We start from the raw sequence: 23,564 nt of genomic DNA, 5'->3' as shown, positions 1-23,564 counted from the left end.
TATACATATTTATTAATTAAAAAGAGTAACAACATCGGGCTAGGAGTCATCTGAGCTATTCTTTAACTTTCTTGTCGAATACATATTTGGAAATCCACCTTTTTAATGGTAACCCTTGTAAATATGGGCTCATCGCGTCTTCCATTCAGATTCAAACTATCCCCATTTTTGGTGTAGTATTCAGCCTACACTGAGAAAATCGGAAATTTTCAAGACTCGAAGTTTGTGATGTGGTTGGGTGCGAGTATTCTCTACCAAATCCTAGGCACAGAACCCAAGGGCAAATTTTCTCGGTCCATGCATGCTATTAAGCAAGCAACTTTGTTATTAAAGGAGGAAGCAATCTGTTTCTCAGTGAGATCAAAGCATATTTTAGTGTTTGAATGTAAACACAGATTTGCCCCTGGTGCAAATCTAGCACGTACTTTGTCTTCCTCGAGGTTTTGATTGATCATGTACACAAGCAGCAAACAAATTCGTATTATAATCAGACAAAGCAAAATCTTTTGCAGGATAGATTCAGTGGAAATGTGATACGTTGACCCTGGTGGGCCTATGCAATTCAAAGCTCGACATGACGTACTACAGCCAGTAGGCAGCAGTTACAGAACTCAGATATTCAATGCTGTTGATCAAAATTCAGATACTTGGAAGTTCATGGACGGTCAAAACCCACAAACAAGAGCACAGCAACTAACCACTAAGCTGGAAACTGTAATTTTTTGGGTGGGTGGACTGTGGGGCATATAACATTCAAATGCCTCCAATAAGTTCAGCAGAAAGTTTACAGATCTTTGAATGTATACACCACGCTTGACAGAGTTGGATTGACTTTTAAGCTTTTCTGACTTTTGAGTATACATCAGGAAGTAGGGTTCTCTGGATGGAGTTTTAAGAACCATACAAGTGCATGATTAACTCGAACACATATCCTAATTGGCTAATCCACAAATTAACATGATGATGTAACAAAAAAAAAAAAAACTATTACGAACACTAACTAATAATGAAGGATCACAAATCAGCCTGGAAAGTATTCACCATCCACTCTTTCATGTATTTTTACTCGTGTTGTACTTGTCCCTACTTAAAGCATTCTCGTTATATGTGTTTGTTGAAGAAATTTTAAACAATCCCAGACTCAATTAAAAAGGTGGTCATATCCTGGAAAAATATTACCTTAAAAATGAAATAAGATTCTAAGATAATGCTTTGTGTTTTCACTTTTCTCACCTAGATTCATCAAGTGGAACTCAACGGTGCTTGGCCCAGTGTAATGTGAGAGCAATTATTTAGAACATAAGTTGGAAGCCCCTTTCTTACTGTGCCAAGCTGTGTGAGTATGTGACTTTCTGCTCCAGAAAATGCATTTTTGGTCTGGTCATCCATATGGGTAATAATTTTTTATAAAGGCAACTGGGTACTGCTAGTTCTCCTACTCTGTCTTGCTTCCTAAGGCTCTCCCACATTCATGCTTTATATAGCAGTAGGTGGCCCTTTCTGTTCACTCCTCAACCAAAACTTATGGTCCAAGCACCTTTCTATCTTAAAGAAAGCACTTATATAATTACCAACGCTTCTTAGAAACTTCTTAAGAAAAATACCTGTATATATATGTTACCTTATATAGATCTAAAAAGATTTGCCTTATTAAAAGTGGTAAAAAGATTATATGATCCTGCAAGTTACCGCGGGGAAGGAGGTATATAACTATATATATGCACGCGCCTTTGTAAATTTTTTGGTCCATACATAGACTATAGATGCCACGTTGAGGAACAGTAGTTAGCTGAATTTGCCAATATACCAACTTAAGAAAATTGCTACCTAACCAAATCGCTCTCATAAAAGATTCTTCACTAAGTTTTCAGGGAATAATAAAACGGAGAAGTGTAGTCAAAGACTTAACATCTATACTCTCAACATATAACATCTTCCAAATCCAATACTAGAACTTTGATAGTGCCATATAATCAAGTTGGCTTGTGAGTAAAGTTGGCAGGAAAAACTCTAAGTATTTGTTTAGAGAAGATAAATCCACTGTTAGCTTCATAGCTTTTAACAGTCATATCTGTCATTTGGGCTTATTCTATGGTTTGTTAACAAAATAAACTGCTTAGTCTCACACCCTTAAAGCCAGTCCTGTTTATAAGCACCTTAGGGGAAAGTAGAGCCATCATTCCAAGAAAAAGAGAAAAAGAACAGAGAAAGAAAACGGGAGATAACTGGCCTTGGAGAGGAAAAGAGTGTTATCGTCTGTGGTGCAACAATGGCAACACCAAAACAGTCGTATGAGCAACACCAACAACAAACAAATGTGCAGCGTGTGAGGAATTCGGGGATGATTAACGTCAACCAGAGTCCAATGAGGGATGACAAGGAAGAGGAGATGTCAAGATCAGCTTTGGCAATGTTCAGAGCAAAGGAAGAAGAAATTGAGAGGAAGAAAATGGAGGTGAGGGACAAGGTTCATGCTTATCTGGGTCGAGTAGAGGAGGAAACAAAACGCTTGGCCGAGATTAGAGAAGTAAGTGTTTGGTTTAGCTCTAAGCTTTCATGCTTTATTTGTTTTCTGGTCTTGTATGTTTCACACATAAATCAACATATAGCGTGTTTGGTTCCACATTCCAGATATGCTTTTCATGTTAAGCAGCCAATAGTTATAACTTCTACCTCTGAGACCTGATTTCTTACTTGTCTTCCCAAACACGCCAATAAAAGGTATGGGAAAAAAGTATAGAATCTATTCGTGTTTGTAAACCAAGCAGGTCAATCTGATTAGAAACTTTGTTTCCTTTTAATTTTCTCATAAAATCTTTGAGCAAGAATTGAGGATGATCAGAAATTCAAAGGCAATTGCTGTGTGGTGTGTGGTGTATTGGTTATTTTTCCTTGTTCTTAAACAATTACTCACATGTCACCAGTGTTGAGTAGTAATTGCTCAAAAAAACTGAATATGATGTTGTAGGAGCTTGAGGGTCTGACAGATCCATTGAGGAAGGAAGTTGCAATGGTTCGAAAGAAGATAGACAGTGTGAACAAAGAGTTAAAGCCACTGGGCCAAACCTGCCAAAGAAAGGTGAGGTTTTCCAACTGTTTACCAGTTGTTTTGCTTTTGACATTTCTAAAATCTATTCTTAACTTAAGCCATAGGATTTACTTAAGGTGGCAAAGTGATCCCCATCTGGTTTACTTACACAGCTTTTGATACAAACACTTGAGCACTGAAAAGAATTTAATCAATAAACCATGCTTGCTTGCTTGGCCCCATATTGTCTCATCAACTGGGAGGCAAAGTGGACATGATTATTTAGTGGTTAAGCTGTTCATTATTAATAATTGTGTTTAAAATGTCCCCTTAGAAAATGATCTATTTGGTTCAATGGGAGATTTCAAATTCCTCATGCAAGCTTCTTTTGCATCATTATGCCTAGAAAAATAAAATAAAGAAAAAGGGTTGAAGGGAGATATGAACCATAAAGCAATCATAACTCACCATTGCTGATACCACTTTACTTTCATAAATAGTTTGACAGATAAAAAGAGAATAAGTATTAAACAGGAACTCCAAATACTAGTTACACAAATAGCCAAATTTACTATACATGTCAAATGGTACTTTTAACCGTTGTAACATGGAACAATTCAATTCACTGTTGGTTGTAAACATATCAGGATTCTCTCAGTATAAATGATTTAAACTTGATTTTTCTATCTTTTTTATGGGATGATAGGAAAGAGAATATAAGGAAGCCCTTGACGCTTTCAATGAGAAAAACAAGGAAAAAGCTCAACTTGTTACCAAACTAATGGAGGTAAGAATTTGTTTGATGATTTGAGTGTGTGTAAAACTTTCTAAATTTGTGTCCTTACTTGTCTTGTTCTGTCTTTATTCAGCTGGTGACAGAAAGTGAGAAGTTGAGAATGAAGAAGTTGGAGGAGTTAAGCAAAAACGTAGATACCCTAAACTGAAATTAATGCTAATGCAAGTAACCTTACTTCTGGAAAAAAGTGTGATGTAACTAGAACCATGTGGTTGTATGGTATGTGACATAATTTGTGATTTCATTGTATTTTGAGATTTTGATTAGGAAATGTGCATTAGACACCTGAATTCTGAACATTGCACAAGTTCTTGTCATTTGATTTGAGATGTGATATTCAAACTGAACAATCAGAAAGGTCTATTTTCTTTTTGTGAATTGACAGATCTGGTTAAAGGTTTAGAGAGTTCTTCTATTGCTCAACATTTTGCACATACACTTCCAGAATTTTTGCACTTCAAATGATTTGCCAAAATTATTTTTATGCTCAAAGGAACTGTGTGTTCATGTTACATAGAGCATGTTTTGAAAAAAAAGAAACAAGAGTGTCACAATTGATGAGTGGGAACCTATTTCAATTCATTGATAACATTAGTGTTATTTTAGAAAGAAATTATAATTAGATATTTGTAAAAAATAAATGCAGTAAACAGATTATTATGTTTGTATTACATTAAAATATATACAATTTTATAATTTTATTATTTTTTATCAATAACTAATTAAAAAATATAATTTAAAAAAGACATATAATTTTGTAAAAACATTATTAAAAAAAAGTTATATAACCATTATTTTTGGAAATAGAAGTTTTTTCGTTTTTTTTTAAATAAAGACAAATTATTCAATTATTTTATTTATTTAATAAATAATTTTTATTTAATAAATAAAGTTTATTTTTTATTTATTAAAAGGTAAAATTGTCTAATTTAAACATGATATCAAAGAATGTTAATATAGTTTAGTTTTATTTTTCTTATTTTTTTATCATATCAATAAATAATTAAAAATAATAATACAATTTCAAATATATATATATATATATATATAATTTTGTAAAGTTAGTATTAAAAAAATTATACAACCATTATTCTTAAAAAGAAAAATTATTTAGTTATTTTAAAATAAAAATAAATTATTAAATTATTTATTTTATTAAACAAATAGTTTTTTATTTAATAAATATTTTCTTTATTTGTTAAGAGATAAAATTATCCAAAATAACACCGAAGTTACTAAATATATTTTTTATATAATAGTGTAATTATACAATTAAAAAAACTCTCTTATAAGATTCCTTTATGATTTTTAAAGAAAATTATATCAAAATTAAATTATCTAAACTATTATTATTACTTTTGGAATGCCAAATATCTCACATTTTTATATTATTATTTTTATTATACATTAAAAATAACTATTTATCAAGAAACCGTGAACTTTAAAACGTACAAGTAAACATAAAGAACTAACGAAGGAAGTGAAAAATTGATTAAAAAATACTAAAACAAAATCAAAATTGCTGTCTAGATTATTATTATTATTATGAAATAAATAAATAAATAGAGAAATCTAATTTTTCTGTTGAAACCCTAAAACCAAATAAATTGAGTATTTTGTCCCAACATCTAAAACTGACATTAGGGGAAGAACGTAGAGTGAAAGAAAGGTTAACAATGGCGTCAGAGAGCACAGTGACTTCAAACTCCACCGATGGTGAACGACCAAAGGTGGTTGTCATAATGGGACCCACAGCTTCCGGAAAGTCGAAGCTTGCCGTTGATTTAGCTTCTCACTTCCCTGTCGAAGTCATCAACGCTGATTCCATGCAGGTCTACCGCGGCCTCGATGTTCTCTCCAACAAACTCCCTCTCTCTCACCAAAACGGTACCACAGTATCCTTGCCGCACCTGATTTTTCTCCATCGCAATCTCGTTCCGTTTCTGAAATCACGTTTCGAATTTGCTGCAGGAGTGCCGCATCATCTCTTGGGCACTGTAAGCCCCAACGTGGAATTCACGGCTAAAGCGTTTCGGGATTCCGCTATTCCCGTATGTCTCAATCGAAGAACGAAGAGAATCCACTTTTATTTTTATTATTTATTATTTGCTCTTTTTTTTTTAATTTTCAGATTATTGATGACATATTGGCTCGCAATCGTTTGCCTGTTGTAGTTGGAGGTACAAATTACTATATCCAGGTTGGGATTTTGAGTCATGCGTTCTTTGTGTCTTGTTGTGTAACTTGTGTTCTTCATTTTATTTGTTTATTAAACTTATTTCTGCTTATTAATTTTGAACTTTTGCCAATTTATCCTCTACAGGCTCTTGTGAGTCCGTTTCTTCTAGATGATTCTGCAGAAGATATGGATGAAAGCTGTTTGGGTGACCCACCTGGTATATTGTTATGTATTTGGTGCTTTCTTTTACTTCATGTTTTGTCTCTGTTTCAATTGAAATATACTTATCATTTATTGCATTTGTAATTTTATAGGCATCACGCAGTCTGAGAACAGTTTCCCTGCCGAAAATGATGGTTCAAGCTATGGTTATGATCTGCTCAAGGATATTGATCCAGTTGCTGCTAATAGAATCCATCCAAATAACCATAGAAAGGTTGGGTATAATTTGATTATTTATCGTTTATACTTCTAGAGAAATGCTAAGGTCCATCTTATTTATGCAGTTGGAGTAACGTATGCAACAATGCCATGATGTTTTTTCTGTTTATAATGAGTTCAAGTGCGTTGTATGTGTTAAGATTTTTACATCGTCACCTAGTTAAATATCAGTCATGATTTGACTTTTAAAGTAGTTGTTGCAAAAGTCAGCATCTTAATATATATGGCCGTTTATGATGGTATAACAATGTCATGAGATCTCCTACACAACTCTTGTTGAAGACTAAATATATTGAGTGTGGAACTAAATATTTGTTTGGACAGTGATCGATAGTGGGTAACAAATATGTCCAACAAACTTTGTTAAGATAGACTTTGCTACCATCTCACAAAATGAATTTAGGTCTAAGTAAACTCCCTGCTTGCAAACAAACATCTACATTATTAATGTTTTTAAATTTAATTCATATAATATACAAAGCACATATAAGTATGCTTATTATTGTAGTCATATGATTTTAGTTTTGGCGTTCTGTTCATCAAAATAAAAGCTGTTCTATCTATTCATTTTTTAAATTTAAATATACATGAAATGCCTAACTGGGGATTACCCGCGTACTTGTGTTTTTAATGGGTTTCAGATAAATCAATATATTAGTTTGTACACTCGCACTGGTGTTCCTCCTAGTAAAGTTTTTCAAGGGAAGGCGGCAGAGGTTTGTTTTCTTCTTTGGCAATCATCCATTACTGGAATTTTGATATGATCTCTTTTCTCTTTGTCTATGTATGTTTTTATAATTATTTTCCAATTTGTGGTCTTTTCCCACTAATCACAGTGCCGCACTTTACTTATTCTGTTCTATTGATGGACAATTGGTGTGGTGGACATCAAGTGGATTAATAATGGAAGAAAGATGTTAAATTGCCAATGTTTTATTGCAATATGTCTGTTGATTATTTTTTCCCCTTTTAAATAATATTGGTCGTACTTGTGGCAGGGCAGAATTGGGGTCAAGTTGACAACTTAAGATATGATTGTTGCTTTGTATGTGTGGATGCATCTCTCCCTGTACTGGACAGATATGTAGAGCAGAGGGTAGATTGCATGATGGAAGATGGATTACTCAATGAAGTCTATGACATTTATAATTTGAATGCAGATTATACTAGAGGTTTGCGACAGGCCATTGGTGTCCGTGAATTTGAGCCTCTTCTTAGAACTTGTGTTGTCAAAGACATGTATGAAAGAGAGAGGGATTTGACTGAAGGATCCAGCATAGAAAAGGGCAAGACGTTGTTTAATGGTAATTTGGTGGAGTTGGTGAGATCTTCCTCTGATACTGAATCCACAATTCTTTTGGAAGAAGCAATTGAAAAAGTAAAGGTCAATACCAGGAGACTTGTTCGCCGACAGGTAAAAAATTAATGTCATTTGTTTTATGACTTCAACAAGCATTCTTATTTTGGCCGGGCATGCAAGGAAACTGAAAATGTCATTTTTCTGTATTCACAAGTAATAGCAAAATTGCCAGTACCACTGAGATGATTCATCTGAATTTTGACTTAGAAATTTGAAATACATTGTCCTTTTTGTAGAGCATTTAGTTCACCTGCTATTCTGCTGTACAGTATCACTATTTATTTGTTTTAGCTATAATTTATTTGTAATATTTTTAGTGTTTTCCAGTGCTTCCTAGAATTAGTGTTATTGTCTAAGTAGTCCGGAACATGATAACCTCAAGGAAAATAACATAAATATTCAGTATTCGTTGGTGACAATGAATTGACTGGAGTTTGTACGGAAACTTAAAGTCTGAGATTTATATAGAAGCTTTGTTCATGACAGAAGAGGATGCTCAGTCGACTGCAAACATTGTTTGGTTGGAACATACACTTTGTTGATTCCACAGCACCAATATCAAGTAAGCTGTTTTAATCTTGTTCCTGCGTATTTTCTATGTTCGTCAATTAGGTCGTTTAGTATCCACCCTGGATTACATTCATTTAGTTATTTATGTTTCAGGCAAATCAGAAGATGTATGGGCACGCCAAGTAGTTGAATCTGCTGTGAAGATAGTTAAATCTTTCTTGAGTGGGAACGGAAGCTTCTCATCCACCTTTGGGACTTCAAATGACACAGGGATGAAAATAATCCAAAGGGACCTCTGGACTCAATACGTATGCAAGGTCTGTTATGTTTTATGATCCACTTGCCCAGAGACATTTGTTTCGTTTTTTGTTAATAACTTAAATGAATCTTCTTTTTACTCTGGAAAGGGAGTGTGGTGATCTTGCAGTCTTACTGCAATAATGTGGCACAAACTGCATACAATTTTCACCTACAGAAAAAAATAGCAAATTTAAGTTTCTCTAAATTTTTTCATTTGGATGCCGAATTTTTCTGCATGAAATACTACATAAAAAGTTGAAGTTTTCTTATGAACTTTCCTTTTGGCAGGCGTGCGGAGATCGGGTTCTTAGAGGATTACATGAATGGGAACAACACAGACAAGGTCGAGGGCACCGAAAACGTATTTCAAGTCTTAAGAGCAAGGGTCAATTTCCTGGTTTCGTGGAACAGAAGGTGGAATATTCTCAGTGTGAACAGTGACCATGTCGTATGATTTACGAAATGAAATATATATTGGTATTGTTGAAGGCATCTCATGTTCGTCTGAAAACAAATTAAGTAAGGAATTTAAGTTAAAGTGATATTTCCTTCAAGCTTTTTCAAATATTTATTCACGTTAGATAACTAGATCACACGAGGTGCATTAAAATAAATTTATTAATAGAAACGGGACATCGTCACCTTTTTTTTTACACTATCATCTTATTTGTAAGTTATCATATATAATATTTTTCTTTACTTTTTATAAGTTAAACTATGTTTGTAGTCTTAATTTGTTATTAAATTTGTTTTTATATTTTTATCTTTTAAACTATTCATTTTGGTATTTTAACTCTTGAAATTAAATAAATAGTCTTTCAAAACTGTAGTTGTCTCTTCAATTTTATGGTACAAGTTTGATTTTATTTAATGATTGAAACCTATTATATTTATTAATACGAAAATTAGTAAATCACAAAACTCAATTTATTGGTGAATAAATCTACATGTTTATCAAACTTTACATTGTAACGAAAAATATGTAATAACAATAAAATAATTTAGATCTAATATCCTGAGACAAGTGCTTTAACTCACTGCTATGGAAGGATTGGCTCACAAATCCACTCTTTATTTTTTTTTATTTTTAAAAATATGTAAAATGATATTAGATTTTTTAGGCTATTCTTTTATGTTTTTAGTGTTCTCAAAAGTTAAAAATGTATTTGTCATTGTTTTTAGTTTATTTGTTTCCAAACTTAATTCTTATAACACTTATCCAACTCAAATTTATATATAAGACTAGAATTTTTTTTTTCGAGTCAACCTGTTAGTTTGTGGACCTTTTTTCCAATCCAGTCCATGATTTTCAAGGCCAGCCCATAACGTCAATTATGTAGAATCAATAATAAAAAAAAATGTATTTCAAAATCTATAATTTATATTTTGAATTCTACATTTCAAAATACAAAATTTAACTTTTAACATTCCGACATGTATAAATGAAATACTGATGGCACATTCTGGATTTAAATTCTCAAAATTGATAATTTGTTTTTAAAAAATAAAATTAGAATTTCAAATTTTATGAAAGCACAACTTGGAAATGGCTTCTTCTTCCTGCACCCCTACGTGTTTCTTCCTGCACTCCACAATTTTCTAAATCCCAAAACTGGCCTTAATCTTTTATTTGAAGAATGACACCGTGGTTACTGGAAATCGGGTCAATCCGGAACTAAATATTTTTTTTTCTGGATGAGGGGGTGTTCTGGAAGCAAATTTTGCATAAATTATTAATTTTTGGATTGCTGAATCCGGAAGCCTAATTCTATTATGGATTGATGGATCCAGAATGCTTTTTTTTAGTTATGAATTTCTGAATCTGGAATGTATACTTTTGTTATGGATTGGTAGATCCAGAATGCTTTTTTTGAATGATGGATTTTTGAATGTGAAATGCATATTTTGAATTATGGATTGGTGGATCTGGAATTTTACCAGAAGTGCCTATCCGATTTTTCGGATTCCATAATTCAGAATGCAAAAAAAAAAAAAATACAGTTCAAGTGCATTTTAGAGTTTTTAAAAAATAATAGGGACATTTTGATCTTTGCATAACATTGTGGGGGTGCAGAAAGAAACTGCCCTTGAAAATATAGAGGGCAACTTGAAAATATAGAGGTGCAACTTGAAAATATGGACGTGCAGAATGTAACTGGCCCACATCAAACTTGTGTACGTGTGATCCAATATCGGTCCATACCTTGTAACAATATCCAAAACTAGCACATGCATAACGTGCTTTTAGTTTGTCACGTAATACTGGAACCACTTTTTATTTGTTTTGTTTTTTCTACAACACTTAATTACATAATCTTATTTATTTAACTTTAACTATGAGCTAAATTTATAATATTTTTACATGTAGTTAGACATGTATAACCCTTCAATTACATCGTCATCACACAAAATCTTAACCCTTCAATCAATTTATCATTGCAATATTTTTTTACAATTAAAACGAGATTTAGCAAAATGAAAAGTGATTTTTTAACACATTACCATTTCGAGTATTTTCTTTATGGTAGAGGATTCACTTCATAACACTAATAATAATTTGTAAAACAAAATTAATCTTTATTATATACTTTAATAATATTACGACACAATTAATCGACATATAAATAATTATATATTAACTTTCGTTTTTTTCATAACCTCTTGGCAAATAAAATTAATTATATTTATATGCGATTAATCACATCTATTTAAGTGATACCTAAAAATAGTAAATTCAAACCTAAATTAGCTACTTTACTTCAAAATTATTTTATAAACACTCCATATATCGTAAGAATAAAGAGTCTGAACAATACTAAGATTAAGATGATGGGAGAATTGATTGAAAAAGATATTTTAACAAAAATATTTTTTTTTAATTCTTAATTGATTAAACTTCTCAATATTTAAAAAATATATAAAGTTAATGAATGAAACAAACATTTCAAACTCAAATAATCTATTTAAAATAACTATTTCAATAGATGTATCACAAATAGATGTAAATGTATCACAAATACTACCACATATGTATCACAAGTCATTATCAAAACAACCAACATAAACATGTTTTTGTGGAAAAAGAATCATACAACTTCTTTAGTGAGTGCTATTATTTATTTATATATATTAAACCGGTTCGAATCGAATGAGTCACGTTATTTGATATTGGTGACCGATTGACTGAGTGACTGACTACATTAAAGAAAAAAAAAATATGTGTGACAAATATAGTAACATTTTACAAATCAGGGTAACACTTCTAAAATCTGAGTCACACCCCCACAATTCGAAAACTATGAGACAAATAAGTTAACACTTTTTTATTAAATATGTGTCAAATATGGTCCATAAACGAGATAATCCACTACTAAACAATATAAACAATAAACACAAAATATATTACGAAGTGAACTTTTAAGTCTAACTCAACTCCATAAAATCGGCTCATGAGGTTGAGATTTGCATTCACTTATATAGAAATGAAAGATTCTAATCTCTAGTTGATGACCGAAGAAAGCAACAACTGAACAGAAAAAAATAGTAATAAAAATAAAACGAAGAGAGATCAAAATCAATTGTTATCTATATAATGAGAGAGTGTATAAGGAATAGTATATATAGCCCAACCCCAATCATTGCTACGAAACCCCAAGCAAAGTGCGTTTTAAACGAGAAAATAATTTAATTTAAGGTTCATAAAGAGAAAGAAAAGGTGACACAGTGATGTTGAAGAGAATGATGAAGCAAAATTTGAACCGGAACATAACTCACACTTCACAACATATTGACTTACTCACTATGCAGGAACAGATTTCGTATTTCTGTACTTCTTTTTCTTTTACAAAATTCATATTTTTGTCCAATCTTCTTATATATATATTTTACATTTTAACTAATTAAATGGTTTTTTAATGATACCTTAAACGAATGTGTTAGATCTAAAATTCAACTCAAAATAGTTTTTCTAAAATGTATTTTTTTATATTATGAAAAAATAGAATCATGATTAATGATTTTTTCTTAGAATAATATTATTCATACTAGTGTTTTTTTACATTTAAATCCAGAACGACAGTTTACTTTATTTTATAAAGTATTTTTTTAAAAGTAATCTTATTTAATGCAGAATCAACTACTAAAATATAAGTTTTTTTTCTTAAGAGGAAAACTAATTAATTAAAGAAACTACTCCTTCTTATAATTAAACCATTTAAGATTTTCTTAAAAGATAAATGAAGGTAGTCCAAAAGTTGGAATGAACTAAAATAAATCAGTTTTCTTTTGTTATTCTTTCTATTTCTATGTAATTTTTACATAAACGTTCATCTATCGTATTAACATTGATGAGAGATACTCATGAACAAAAATATATTTTAAAGGTTCATTTCCAACCAATTGTTTTTCTCTTAATAATTTATATATAATAACTTGTTAATTTTTGTTGGTTTCCGTATTAATGTCGATGGTCAGTAATAATAATTCTTCTTATCCTAATTTCTTATTAACCAATTTGAACCTAAAAGTAATTAAAATATTTTCAAAATTAGCTAACAAAAGATTATCTCACATTAGGGCCAACATGATTTTGACATTAAATGTACCTAACGTGTGGTCTTGCCAAAATGATAAGGCATGATAAACAAGTGTTTAATAATAAGAAATTGAAAAAAAATGATGTCAATGACCTTTTGCGACCAAAGAAAAATAAAAAACAGTGAAAATTGATAAGGAAAGAAAAAGTGATTGTTTGATATTATCTTATTCTTTTTTTAATAATAACGATAATATTTGGTTTTTATCAAAATAAAAAAATATATATTAAGTTAATAATAAAGATAATATTCTAGTTAATCTTATATATTTTTTATGATTTAAGTAAATAATATTTAAAGTTATTTATTTAAATAAAGATAATCCTCCTAAAATAAATATCTTTCTTGTAGGAAAAATATTCCTAAATATAAAATTTAATTTTATAGTTTTAAAATTCTTTTTATTATCCTCGATTGCAACAACTTAAAAATTATATTTTACAAATATAGGTTTTGAGTTAATTGAGTACTTGTGTAATTTGTGGGTGAGCCCGTACTCCTTATTTCAAGTCATGACTTGCTTAACAATTATATATTATAATTTAGTTTTACTTTTATTTAATATATTTTTTTAATGCATTTATCTTATTGACATCTTATAGTTGAGATACTTGTAAAATGTGATTTGTCCTCTATTATATACTCTAATTTAACTTTATTTTTATTATCTAAATTTAATTTGACTTTATTTCTAGAATCTCGAGCAACATTACCATAAACATATAGTAAAAGCAAAACAATGTTCTATTGCATCATATATAGCATTTTTGTCTTGGCCAAAGTTGGTATACATGCCTCAATCATATTCAAATGGTCTGGTTACTCAGTTTCAATGTTCAATCTCATTTTTTTTATTAGTTCATCACACAATTTTGGTCATATATGTTGTAGAGAAACCTTTTCATACTCTAGAGCTTAGGCTTTTGGAAGAGATTAAAAGCAACATTTAGTTCAAAATTTCAAATTTTGGTTTAAATAGTTAAAAAATTATGTAAATTAATTTTATAATGTGACTCATATGAAATAGATTTTGGGTTTTGGGTTTGAATTTGGTTAATGTGAGAAGTTATATATATATATATATATATTATACCTAATGAAAATCTGATCGATGGAGATTGAGAAAGAATAGAAATACAGTTTCTACAAAGATGGTTGTCTCACTGTTAACAATCAATAAAGGGTGTGACAAGAACATAATTGTCCTGCTCATATAGGGATTCTCATGGATCAAGGTAAGCGTCTATCTCTATTATAATTGAATATGATGTGTGAGAATAATAGTTTGTAAGATCCTTAAGATGATGATGTGAATTATTGTTTATTATTGCACGTTCTTGATTTTACATAAACATGTCACCTTTGGGTCACTTCTCATATAAGAGATATCATTTTCCAATATACCATCTACTTTGAGTCTTCAACTCAATCTAGTATGAAGTTCTGCACATTGGTAATTCTCTACTTGGTAATGGAACTAGTTTAATTTTAGTATATTACATGACAAGTTTCAGGATAGTAATTCTATCACTACTATGGGGGTGGTAAGATGTTGGAAATTATGTTATGAGGAAACAAAATAAGTTGATTTTACGATTGTTATATCACTAATAGTAAGCATATAGGTTAAATTCTCTGTGTGTTACGTTTTCTTGTTTTAGATATATTTTGCAAAAAGGAATAAAAAAAATAGTGTATGACACTTAATGTCAAGGACATGTAACATGAAGTGCACTAGACTCTAGAAATTAAGAGCAATATCCAACTACATTTTGGACCAAATAAGAATCAAAGCTTCCGCTAGAATGTGAGATGTAATATTATCAGGGTGTGAATAGGTAAACACAAACACTAAGGTCCACTCACTCAAAGAATGTTTCTCAGAAGAAGAATTAATTGTTGATACAAGTGGCTTAAATTTATTTTTCTATCTAATGACAAAGCATATATTTTAATGTAGTGATTTTTTTTAGAAAAGTGTATTCTACTGAAGACACTTTAGTAGGAGGACCAATTAGAACTTATGCAAATGTCATAAAGCTTGTGTCTAGATGGTCTTTTAGACAAAACTTGCATCTAAGTCTCAAGCTAGTCTGTACGGTCAACTAGATGAACTTTGAACCTCAGGTTCAACACCAACACAACCACAAATTGAATCTTTTATCTGTGTCTCAACTTCATAGGGTAGATAGTTCATTACATCCTTCGTTTGGTGAGGTTGAACTTTATTCAAATTTGAACTGAAGTTGTAATAAGTTTGACAACTTTAGTATAAAAATAATATACAAAAAAGTCATTATCTCCATGCACGACTTCTGTATATTATTTTTCCACTAAAGTTGTCATACTCCAATGATTTCATCTCTTAAAAAAAAAACTCAATAACATTAATTAACTTCAATCTTCTTCATTGAACCAAAGTCATGTGTTCTACTGACTTTTGTAACAAAAATTGCACTAAATTGAAGTCACCTTTAAAAATAACGACTTCTTGAGAATAAAGTCATGTTACCTTAACACCACTTATTTATTTAAGTATTTTTTTTTCTTTCTAATATGATCATTTTAATAAATTTGGTGCGATTGTGATAAAATTTTAGAAAAACTTGTGGTTTAATAAAATAAAGATTAACACGTTTTAATATTCAAAAGAATTATGCTATTTTTTATATCGAAAAACAAAAGGTTACAAGTTATAAGAATATTTAGTTTTTATGTTACACAACAGGTTTCTTTATCATTCAATTTTATTTTTTTATATTTGTCATTCATTTTAAAACAAATCAAAATAACCGAACTGTACGAGCTTTCAAATTCTGAAAAGGTGAAAGTAATCAAAATTACTTGTATATTGATTCAGGAAAAAAATAGGCCCTTTTAATAATAAAACTGCATTCAAATAGTTAAATTTTCTTCAAGAATAAAAACTAAGGATTTATAAATAATAAAATCAATTTAAGAAAAGAGAGATAAATGTCTAAAAAAAACTATTTAATTATCTGATTTATTAAATATTAAAAGTAAAATTTCTAGAGCTTAGAAACCTTCATATTTTGACCAGATGTCTTTTAAATCACTTAAAAATTTGAAATTATTAAATTTATTAAAAAATAGAGCACAATGATAGTTATATATTTCTTATTTTTTAAAAACGTCTATCTTCTTTAGTAAAATAACATTTATATTTCTTATATTTTAATAAAATATCACCCATATCCCTTATCTTATTTAAAAATAACATATTAACTAAAATTTAATTAATAATTATAAAAATTAAAGTTTTAAAACATTAAATTTGTTTATATTTTTTATTTAAGTTTGATTAGTATATTATATTTAATAAAATAAGAAATGTAAATATTACTTTAATAAAAAAACAAGGAACGTAATTATTACTTTAATAAAAAACAAGGGAGATTAGTATATTTTATTAAAAAGATAAGAGAAGTTGATATCTTTAAAAACTGAAAGCTTTTTTTTTATTTAATTAAAAAGATTAAGGAAGTTGGTGTCAGTTAAAAATTAGACTTTTGTAATTGTCATTTTATTGAAACTTAAGAAGAATAAATATTAAATATGTATTTCAGAATTAAAGAGGATGTTAGAGTCATTTAATACATTATTTTTCTAAAATTTAACAAGAGAACATAGATACTATAATTTAATAAAAGTGTAGAAAATAAATAACAATATTAAATGGAAATCTTGAATAAATAAATATAAAGCTTTTAAAATATTTTATATTATAATTATAATTAATAATAAATAGGCATATTTAAAAATGTACACAATCTAGCTTAGTTGATTAAGTAAAATGTGTAAGATGTTATACATTTCTTGACATTTATTATAAAATCATAAATTTAGTATGCATGGTAATTTGTAATTAGATTGATAATACTCACAAATTATTAAAAAAAGGTATTAACCTAAGCTTTAATCACGATTAAGCAAAAAAAAAATCTTAAAACATGTGATTTGTAAAATGGGAAAACATTGGGGACCATGAATTATTATCATCATCGAAAAAGATAGAGGTGTGTTTGGTTGAGTATGAATGGTGGACTTTATCCATACTCGTGATGTTTGCATCTGAAGAAAAAAATGAATTGCAATTTTACTAAGTAAAAGTGGGGACTTAACGTTATTTGATTGAATTTCAAAACCCATTCATTCACAGGTATGGAAATTCCAGTTCACACAGCTATTTTATAATATTATTTTTTTAATACTAATTAAGCTTTTAATTATTTTGACTAACATCTTTATACTTTTAATGGAGTCTTTTTTAATTTTTCAATTAATTCTAAGATTAAATGGATTTTTTTTCTTAAAATGGAACCTTTTTTAAAATTAATTCTTTAATAACACCATTTTTTTAAAATTTAATTTATTCGATAACACTATTTTTATTCACGGTCTCACATTTGTTTCTTAGCAGTGGGTAGAAATATAATTTTGATTTTCAGTTTTCGATTTTAATGTATAAATGTTTAATTGGAATTAATTATACAGTAACCTGAATTTTGGGATGGTGTTTTGGATTTTTTTTGCTTTGTCAGAGTGAATGGAAAGAAGAAAGGAAATATAATATAAAACAAATTTAAGAAAAAATAAAGTAAAATAAAACGATTTAGAAACTTTTTTTGTAAGTAAGAAATATTTTGAAAATTTTAATTAAAAGTGGGGAGAATAAATTTTAAATGAGAGGAGAAAATTATTAAATTATGTAAGGCTAAGTTATTAAAAAAAATTTATAGTGAATTTAAATATTTATAAAATTGAAATAGAAGGAAATATAAAATTTGAAAATTAAAAAATTAAAAAATATTAAATTCATAGAGAATTTTTTTTTCATCAACAATAACGATTAAATAAATAAATGCAAACCAGGTGGTTAAATTTATAGAGGATAATAATAATATAAAGAAAATGAAATAAAATATTTTGTATGTACTATGAGAAAAATAAATGAAAAATTGTTTTATTTTTGCACTTTTATAATAAATTTGAATTGTGGATAATAAATTCTAATAAATTTGTAAATATAGTTTTATAATAAAATTTAAATTGGCTGAAAAAATTATAATAAATTATAATATTGGTACCAAAATTATGTTGGTATTATATTTTTATTTAAAAAAATATCAAAATAAGTAATAGTAAAAATTAAATAAGTAATAAGCATTTATAAAAAATTAGAAGTCGAAGTTATATTTTTTAGAAATCAGATTTAGATAATGCACCAAATAACATTTTTTTTGTTTATTGAAAAAAACCAGAAATATCACTACAAGATAATCATGAAATAGAAACCAATTTTTAGAAACCAAAATAATTAGTTGCAATAGTAACTAAATTAGAAAATATTTTATAAACTAAACAAAAAATTGGTTTCTAAATTAGTATAATTGGTAGTTAAAACATGGTTGCTAATTACATACCAATTTAGAAATTGCATTCTTTTATTCTATTTTAACTACTCCTATTTTAATCCTTACATAATAATATATAAAGATACATTAGTATATGATATGTTTACATAATATTTAGAACATAAAATTATCAAAACTATAGCTAAGTAATACATAAATAAACTCAACCACGAGTGAAAATAAAAATATCTCTCTAGCTACACTAGATCTATACCTGGAACTCTTTATTACGTATGATTATAGTAATTTATAAATATACATGAAAGAAAGAGTGAGTTAATTTAAATTGAAACACAAGACAATAAAATATACATGATAAATACATGTAAAAAATCTAATCATGCATAATATTGAATTATTATATACTAAGATGTAGAAATTCTCAATCACATCTCAATCAATTTATTGAAAAATTTATATTTAATATCCCAATCACATACAAAAATTAAATCCGTATGTAATATTCATATGTAACACTTATTTTATATATTAATCCAAATCCTAGGTAATAATCTGTATGTAAATCAACAATAAAAAAATTCATTTTCACCGTACTATTAGAATAATTCATGCAGCTATTTTGTAACAACTTTGACATAAACTTTCTTGAACTTCTCACCATCTTTTGTCTAAATATATATATATATACTATTATCATATTTATAAATATTTGGTGTGCCTTATATCTTCACACTCCTTCTTAGAATTAATACCAAAAATCATATTTATTTTCATGTGTATCCATCCTTTGTTTCATTGTTATCATGGTATTTAGACATTGGTTATTTATTGGAAGCTGCTACAGCGCAATGCAATATTATTGGGTAATTTTTTTCCCAATCCAATTCGTGACCATATTTGTAAACTTGTCAAATTTACTATGATTTTGTGGTGAATACAATTCTAATAAATTTTTTCTCATTAATATTAGTATTAATATTGTTATTATTAATATTAATAAAAATATTAATATCAATATTATTATTATTATAATTATTAAAAATATTTTGTATGTAATATTTTATATACGGATACATTCTATATGTAATTATTCCCGTTTCATGACGCTAAAATTACATACTGATTAAATCCGTATGTAATCACTTTTGACTTACATACGAAAAAATTTGTATGTATCGTTTATTTACATACTAAAATTAAATCTGTATGTAAATATTCATATTTAATCACTTTTAGTTTACACACAGAAAAATTCATATGTAGTTACTTTTATTTTTATATACGAAAAAATTCATATGCATCACTTTTATTCTTACATACGGACAAATTTGTATGTAATGTCTATTTACATATTGAATTAAATTCGTATGTAAATATCCGTATGTAATACTCACTTTACATACGGATTCTGATTTCATATGTAATAATCGGTATGTAAATAAACAATTTCTCTTTGTTTCTGATCTTAGGGTGTATATGTTGTGTATATGTTAAGAAAAGCTTATGACCTCAAATAATCCCTAAGTTTTGTTTGAGAATTTCTCCATAGTTATTGAATCTCTTAGATAACAAATACCGTGGATAACAAATATTTGCTTTCAATAGCGCTTTAAATTTACACTTTTTTCTTTTTCATGTGAAATTTAACCATATCTAGAAGAAATTAATTTCACGTTTTTTTTACTTTCTTTTTCGTTTGGAATGCAATCATATATAGAAGAATTTATTGAAAGAATTGAAAAAAAAAAAAGTACAAAGATTAAATTAAAATTAATTTTAAATATCAAAATAATTAGTTAATATTGATTAAATTGAAATTTTTCTTTATAAATTAAAAATTATTGATATTTAAAGTACTTTTTATTATTAATAAAAATTTATAAAATTATTTTTAAAATAGTAATAATAATTAGTTACCTACTAACTATTTTATATTTTAAATTTAATTTAATTAATATAATAATTAATTTTTTTTATCTTTAAATTTAGTTTTATTTAATACTTTTTTTTATCGCTAAAAATACACTATTGTTACCTCTAATAATACCTTTATAGTTCTAAATCTGGTAAGAAACTCAAGTTCATCATATTGTTTGTAGACAATTATATAATATCGTCCAGTTCCACTCTCTTTTCATCGTCTTTCTTACTTTTAGTTTGAGGCCACATTTTGTCTTTTTCTCTCTATATTTATCTGTGACTTTCTTTCCCCAACAGTCTGTGTAGCCTGGTTTAACAGTTTATCTTCTTTGAATTTGAATACCACTTTCGATCTCAGTGATGCTGGAGAGAAGACATCCATTGACGTCATCAAACTTTTTCCACAATCCAGGGATCTAGACATTCTTAATATGTCCTTCACGTCCCACGTGGTTTCTTAAAACCAACCAAAGCACTCAAACTCATCGTCTACATGTGTGGCCCGTGTACTTACGTTCCATTTCCGCGTTCATTTTCTGTCCAATTCGCGTTTTCCATTTATATATATTAGTCAACTAACCACACTTTTATACCAACCTCACTCCTCACACTTCCACAAAGAGAACACACTCATTGCCCCTCTCACTTCCGAACAATACAAACCCCATTAACCCTTATCCACTCTTATGCTTCATCTTTTCCAAAACTCACATAGATATATATAATTAATATGGACATTGAGAACAACGAATCTCCTTGTTCCACTTCACTGTCTCCACCAAACCCTAATCCACAACCCAGCAATGCTAATCCATCTCACAAGAGGAAAGCAGGTAGAAAGAAGTTTAGGGAGACGCGGCACCCTGTGTATAGGGGTGTACGCCAAAGAAACGGCAACAAATGGGTGTGTGAAATTAGGGAACCAATAAAAAAATCAAGGATTTGGGTAGGCACATACCCCACTCCTGAAATGGCTGCTAGGGCACATGACGTGGCTGTCTTAGCCCTTAATGGCATCTCTGCTAACTTCAATTTCCCGGATTCTGTTTCCCTTCTCCCCCTTGCAAAGTCTTGTTCTGCTCCAGATATAAGGGAAGCAGCAAAAGCTGCTACTCTTGATCAGGCTTTCATACCAATACCAAACACTGCCTTTTCTTCTTCCTCTCATGGCAATTCTAATTTTGAAGAAAATGGGAATGGTGAAGACAGTTGTTTGAGCATCAGCATGCAGAATGATGAGTCTGAAACAGTGTTCTTTGATGAGGAGGCACTGTATAATATGCCAGGTCTGTTGGATAGTATGGCAGAGGGTTTACTAATTACTCCACCCTCTACCAAAACAGCTCTGGACTGGGATCATATAGGTTCTGAAATAGACCTTACTCTCTGGAATAACTAGTTCAATATAGGGGTGCTAGCTTTTCACCGAGAGTGTGGTAGGACATTTTAACTGGTGGTGCTGTTAGTGTAAGCAGATGGAGGTACCTGATTCGTTGTGTTTGAAGAAAGATCTGTATGTATGTTTGAAGAAAGATCATTGAATGATACTAATTCTAGTAGTTACTAGAATCTTTGGTCAATTACTGCTGGTACTGGTGTACTGCTAATTTCTCCCAACCAGTTTTTCCAATTCATCAAAAAGACCTTTTTATTTTTATCAGAAAAAAAAATTAAATAATTAAAGGAAACACTTAATGGTGTTGAAACATCTTGTACAATCCTAACCATCTTGCTACTAAAACCAGAAACATAATTAACAAAACCGAGCTTATGAAGACTAATTTACTGCATAATTATGCAGCATTAAAGCACCCTACAATAACAAGCTTCATTTACATTGAATGTAGTTTCCCACTTCACTTCTACATCAAAACCAACAGCTAAGTTGCATTGTATACATCAATCTGCATAATTCAACTAAAAATCTGCATAAGAAGCTTGATCGTATAGCAAAGGAACAACCATCCATGTATATCATCAAAAAGACCTATCCATGTGAAGACAGAAAAGTTTATAAATGTGATTAGCAACGTCATAAGGGAGAAAAGAAAAGTGTGGAGTTATAGTAAATGAAAAAATCAACGAAATTTTGTATGTGTCAGATCCCTCCCTACACTTGATACCAATTTGTTCTATTTAAAAAAGTTCATGATAGGTTAACATTTTTCAAATTTTATGCAACAGTTTAATAATTATATATAAATATAATATTTTACTTTTAAAGGAAGTTGTCGAAGGTTTTTTTTTTTTTTAAAAATTGATTGTCAAAGTAATTATTTTCATTTAAAAATACTTTTTAAGCGACTGGTAATTGATTAGATAAATTCACCTCAACAAAGTGTAGTTTAAAAGTGATTTTTTTCTTTGTTATACTAACCTTTACCATGCCCTTGAACATTGCTGTGGTTTGTTAGTTACTTGTCATAAATGCTTATTAATTAGTTTGGCAGATAAAGGACAACCTATATTTAGAAAGAATTTATTGTTTTCATATACAACTGCTTATGCATAACAGAAAAAAAAACGTGGTTTTCTGGCATGGTTTTTCTCTTCTCCCTCTCTCTATTATCTTTTTTTATGTAAATGTGTGTATATATATATATATATATATATATATTGAGTGTTGCAATTAGATGCAGCTAATTTTCTGAAGAATGCTACAGGCACAACCAAATAAGCCTGAGATATGGTAGAAAAGACGAAGAAAAGTGTTGGGATAATTTTAGGAGATATATTGAAAATATTCAATACAATAATTCATAAGTTAATTATGTAAGACATCATAACATTATCTCTAACTCAAACTCTAAATTAGGTGTTTGAAAAAAAATTTATATGTTGTTTAACCTTTTTAATTTCTTTTTAATATGAAATTTTTAGTTGAGGGATTAAGAGAAAGTGTTAGGCTGATTATTTTAACTTGGGATAATTTATTTTATATAAAAAGTTCATTAAGAATTTTTTTTATGTGGTTATCCACATCATTGCTACCTAATTTTGAACAATTGTCATTCAGTTTAGGCAAACATCTTAGTATAT

The 23,564-nt window shown here is 28.9% G+C and overlaps 3 protein-coding genes across 3 annotated transcripts; all 3 read left to right on the top strand.

Moving 5' to 3' along the window:
* The first annotated feature begins 1,958 nt into the window (after window positions 1-1,958).
* On the top strand, window positions 1,959-4,202 carry LOC137818166 (uncharacterized). The gene is made up of 4 exons (XM_068621429.1): window positions 1,959-2,527; window positions 2,969-3,079; window positions 3,735-3,815; window positions 3,898-4,202. The coding sequence occupies exons 1-4, from the start codon at window positions 2,270-2,272 to the stop codon at window positions 3,970-3,972; spliced, it is 525 nt and encodes a 174-aa protein (XP_068477530.1). The 5' UTR covers window positions 1,959-2,269; the 3' UTR covers window positions 3,973-4,202.
* Window positions 4,203-5,447: 1,245 nt separating this feature from the next.
* Window positions 5,448-9,168, top strand: LOC137826721 (tRNA dimethylallyltransferase 2). Its single transcript, XM_068632817.1, has 10 exons — window positions 5,448-5,711; window positions 5,796-5,875; window positions 5,956-6,024; window positions 6,148-6,220; window positions 6,318-6,439; window positions 7,086-7,160; window positions 7,448-7,858; window positions 8,291-8,366; window positions 8,468-8,631; window positions 8,903-9,168. The coding sequence occupies exons 1-10, from the start codon at window positions 5,501-5,503 to the stop codon at window positions 9,053-9,055; spliced, it is 1,434 nt and encodes a 477-aa protein (XP_068488918.1). The 5' UTR covers window positions 5,448-5,500; the 3' UTR covers window positions 9,056-9,168.
* Window positions 9,169-21,135: 11,967 nt separating this feature from the next.
* LOC137825217 (dehydration-responsive element-binding protein 1F-like) lies at window positions 21,136-22,105 on the top strand. Its single transcript, XM_068630891.1, has one exon. It carries the CDS (start codon window positions 21,256-21,258, stop codon window positions 21,922-21,924), a length of 669 nt encoding a protein of 222 aa, XP_068486992.1. The 5' UTR covers window positions 21,136-21,255; the 3' UTR covers window positions 21,925-22,105.
* The last annotated feature ends 1,459 nt before the right edge of the window (window positions 22,106-23,564 follow it).

Source organism: Phaseolus vulgaris, chromosome 11, assembly GCF_000499845.2.
Source record: "Phaseolus vulgaris cultivar G19833 chromosome 11, P. vulgaris v2.0, whole genome shotgun sequence".
Classification (NCBI taxonomy): domain Eukaryota; kingdom Viridiplantae; phylum Streptophyta; class Magnoliopsida; order Fabales; family Fabaceae; genus Phaseolus; species Phaseolus vulgaris.
The sequence above is the reverse complement of the archived record's forward strand: the minus strand, read 5'-3'. Positions and strand labels throughout refer to the sequence as shown.

Coding starts and splice junctions, on each gene's coding strand:
- LOC137825217 (XM_068630891.1), top strand. CDS start 21,256: ATGGACATTGAGAACAACGAATCTCCTTGTTCCACTTCACTGTCTCCA.
- LOC137818166 (XM_068621429.1), top strand. CDS start 2,270: ATGGCAACACCAAAACAGTCGTATGAGCAACACCAACAACAAACAAAT. Junction 2,528..2,968: donor GCTTGGCCGAGATTAGAGAA/GTAAGTGTTTGG, acceptor ATGATGTTGTAG/GAGCTTGAGGGTCTGACAGA. Junction 3,816..3,897: donor TTGTTACCAAACTAATGGAG/GTAAGAATTTGT, acceptor GTCTTTATTCAG/CTGGTGACAGAAAGTGAGAA.
- LOC137826721 (XM_068632817.1), top strand. CDS start 5,501: ATGGCGTCAGAGAGCACAGTGACTTCAAACTCCACCGATGGTGAACGA. Junction 5,712..5,795: donor CCCTCTCTCTCACCAAAACG/GTACCACAGTAT, acceptor AATTTGCTGCAG/GAGTGCCGCATCATCTCTTG. Junction 6,440..7,085: donor ATCCAAATAACCATAGAAAG/GTTGGGTATAAT, acceptor AATGGGTTTCAG/ATAAATCAATATATTAGTTT.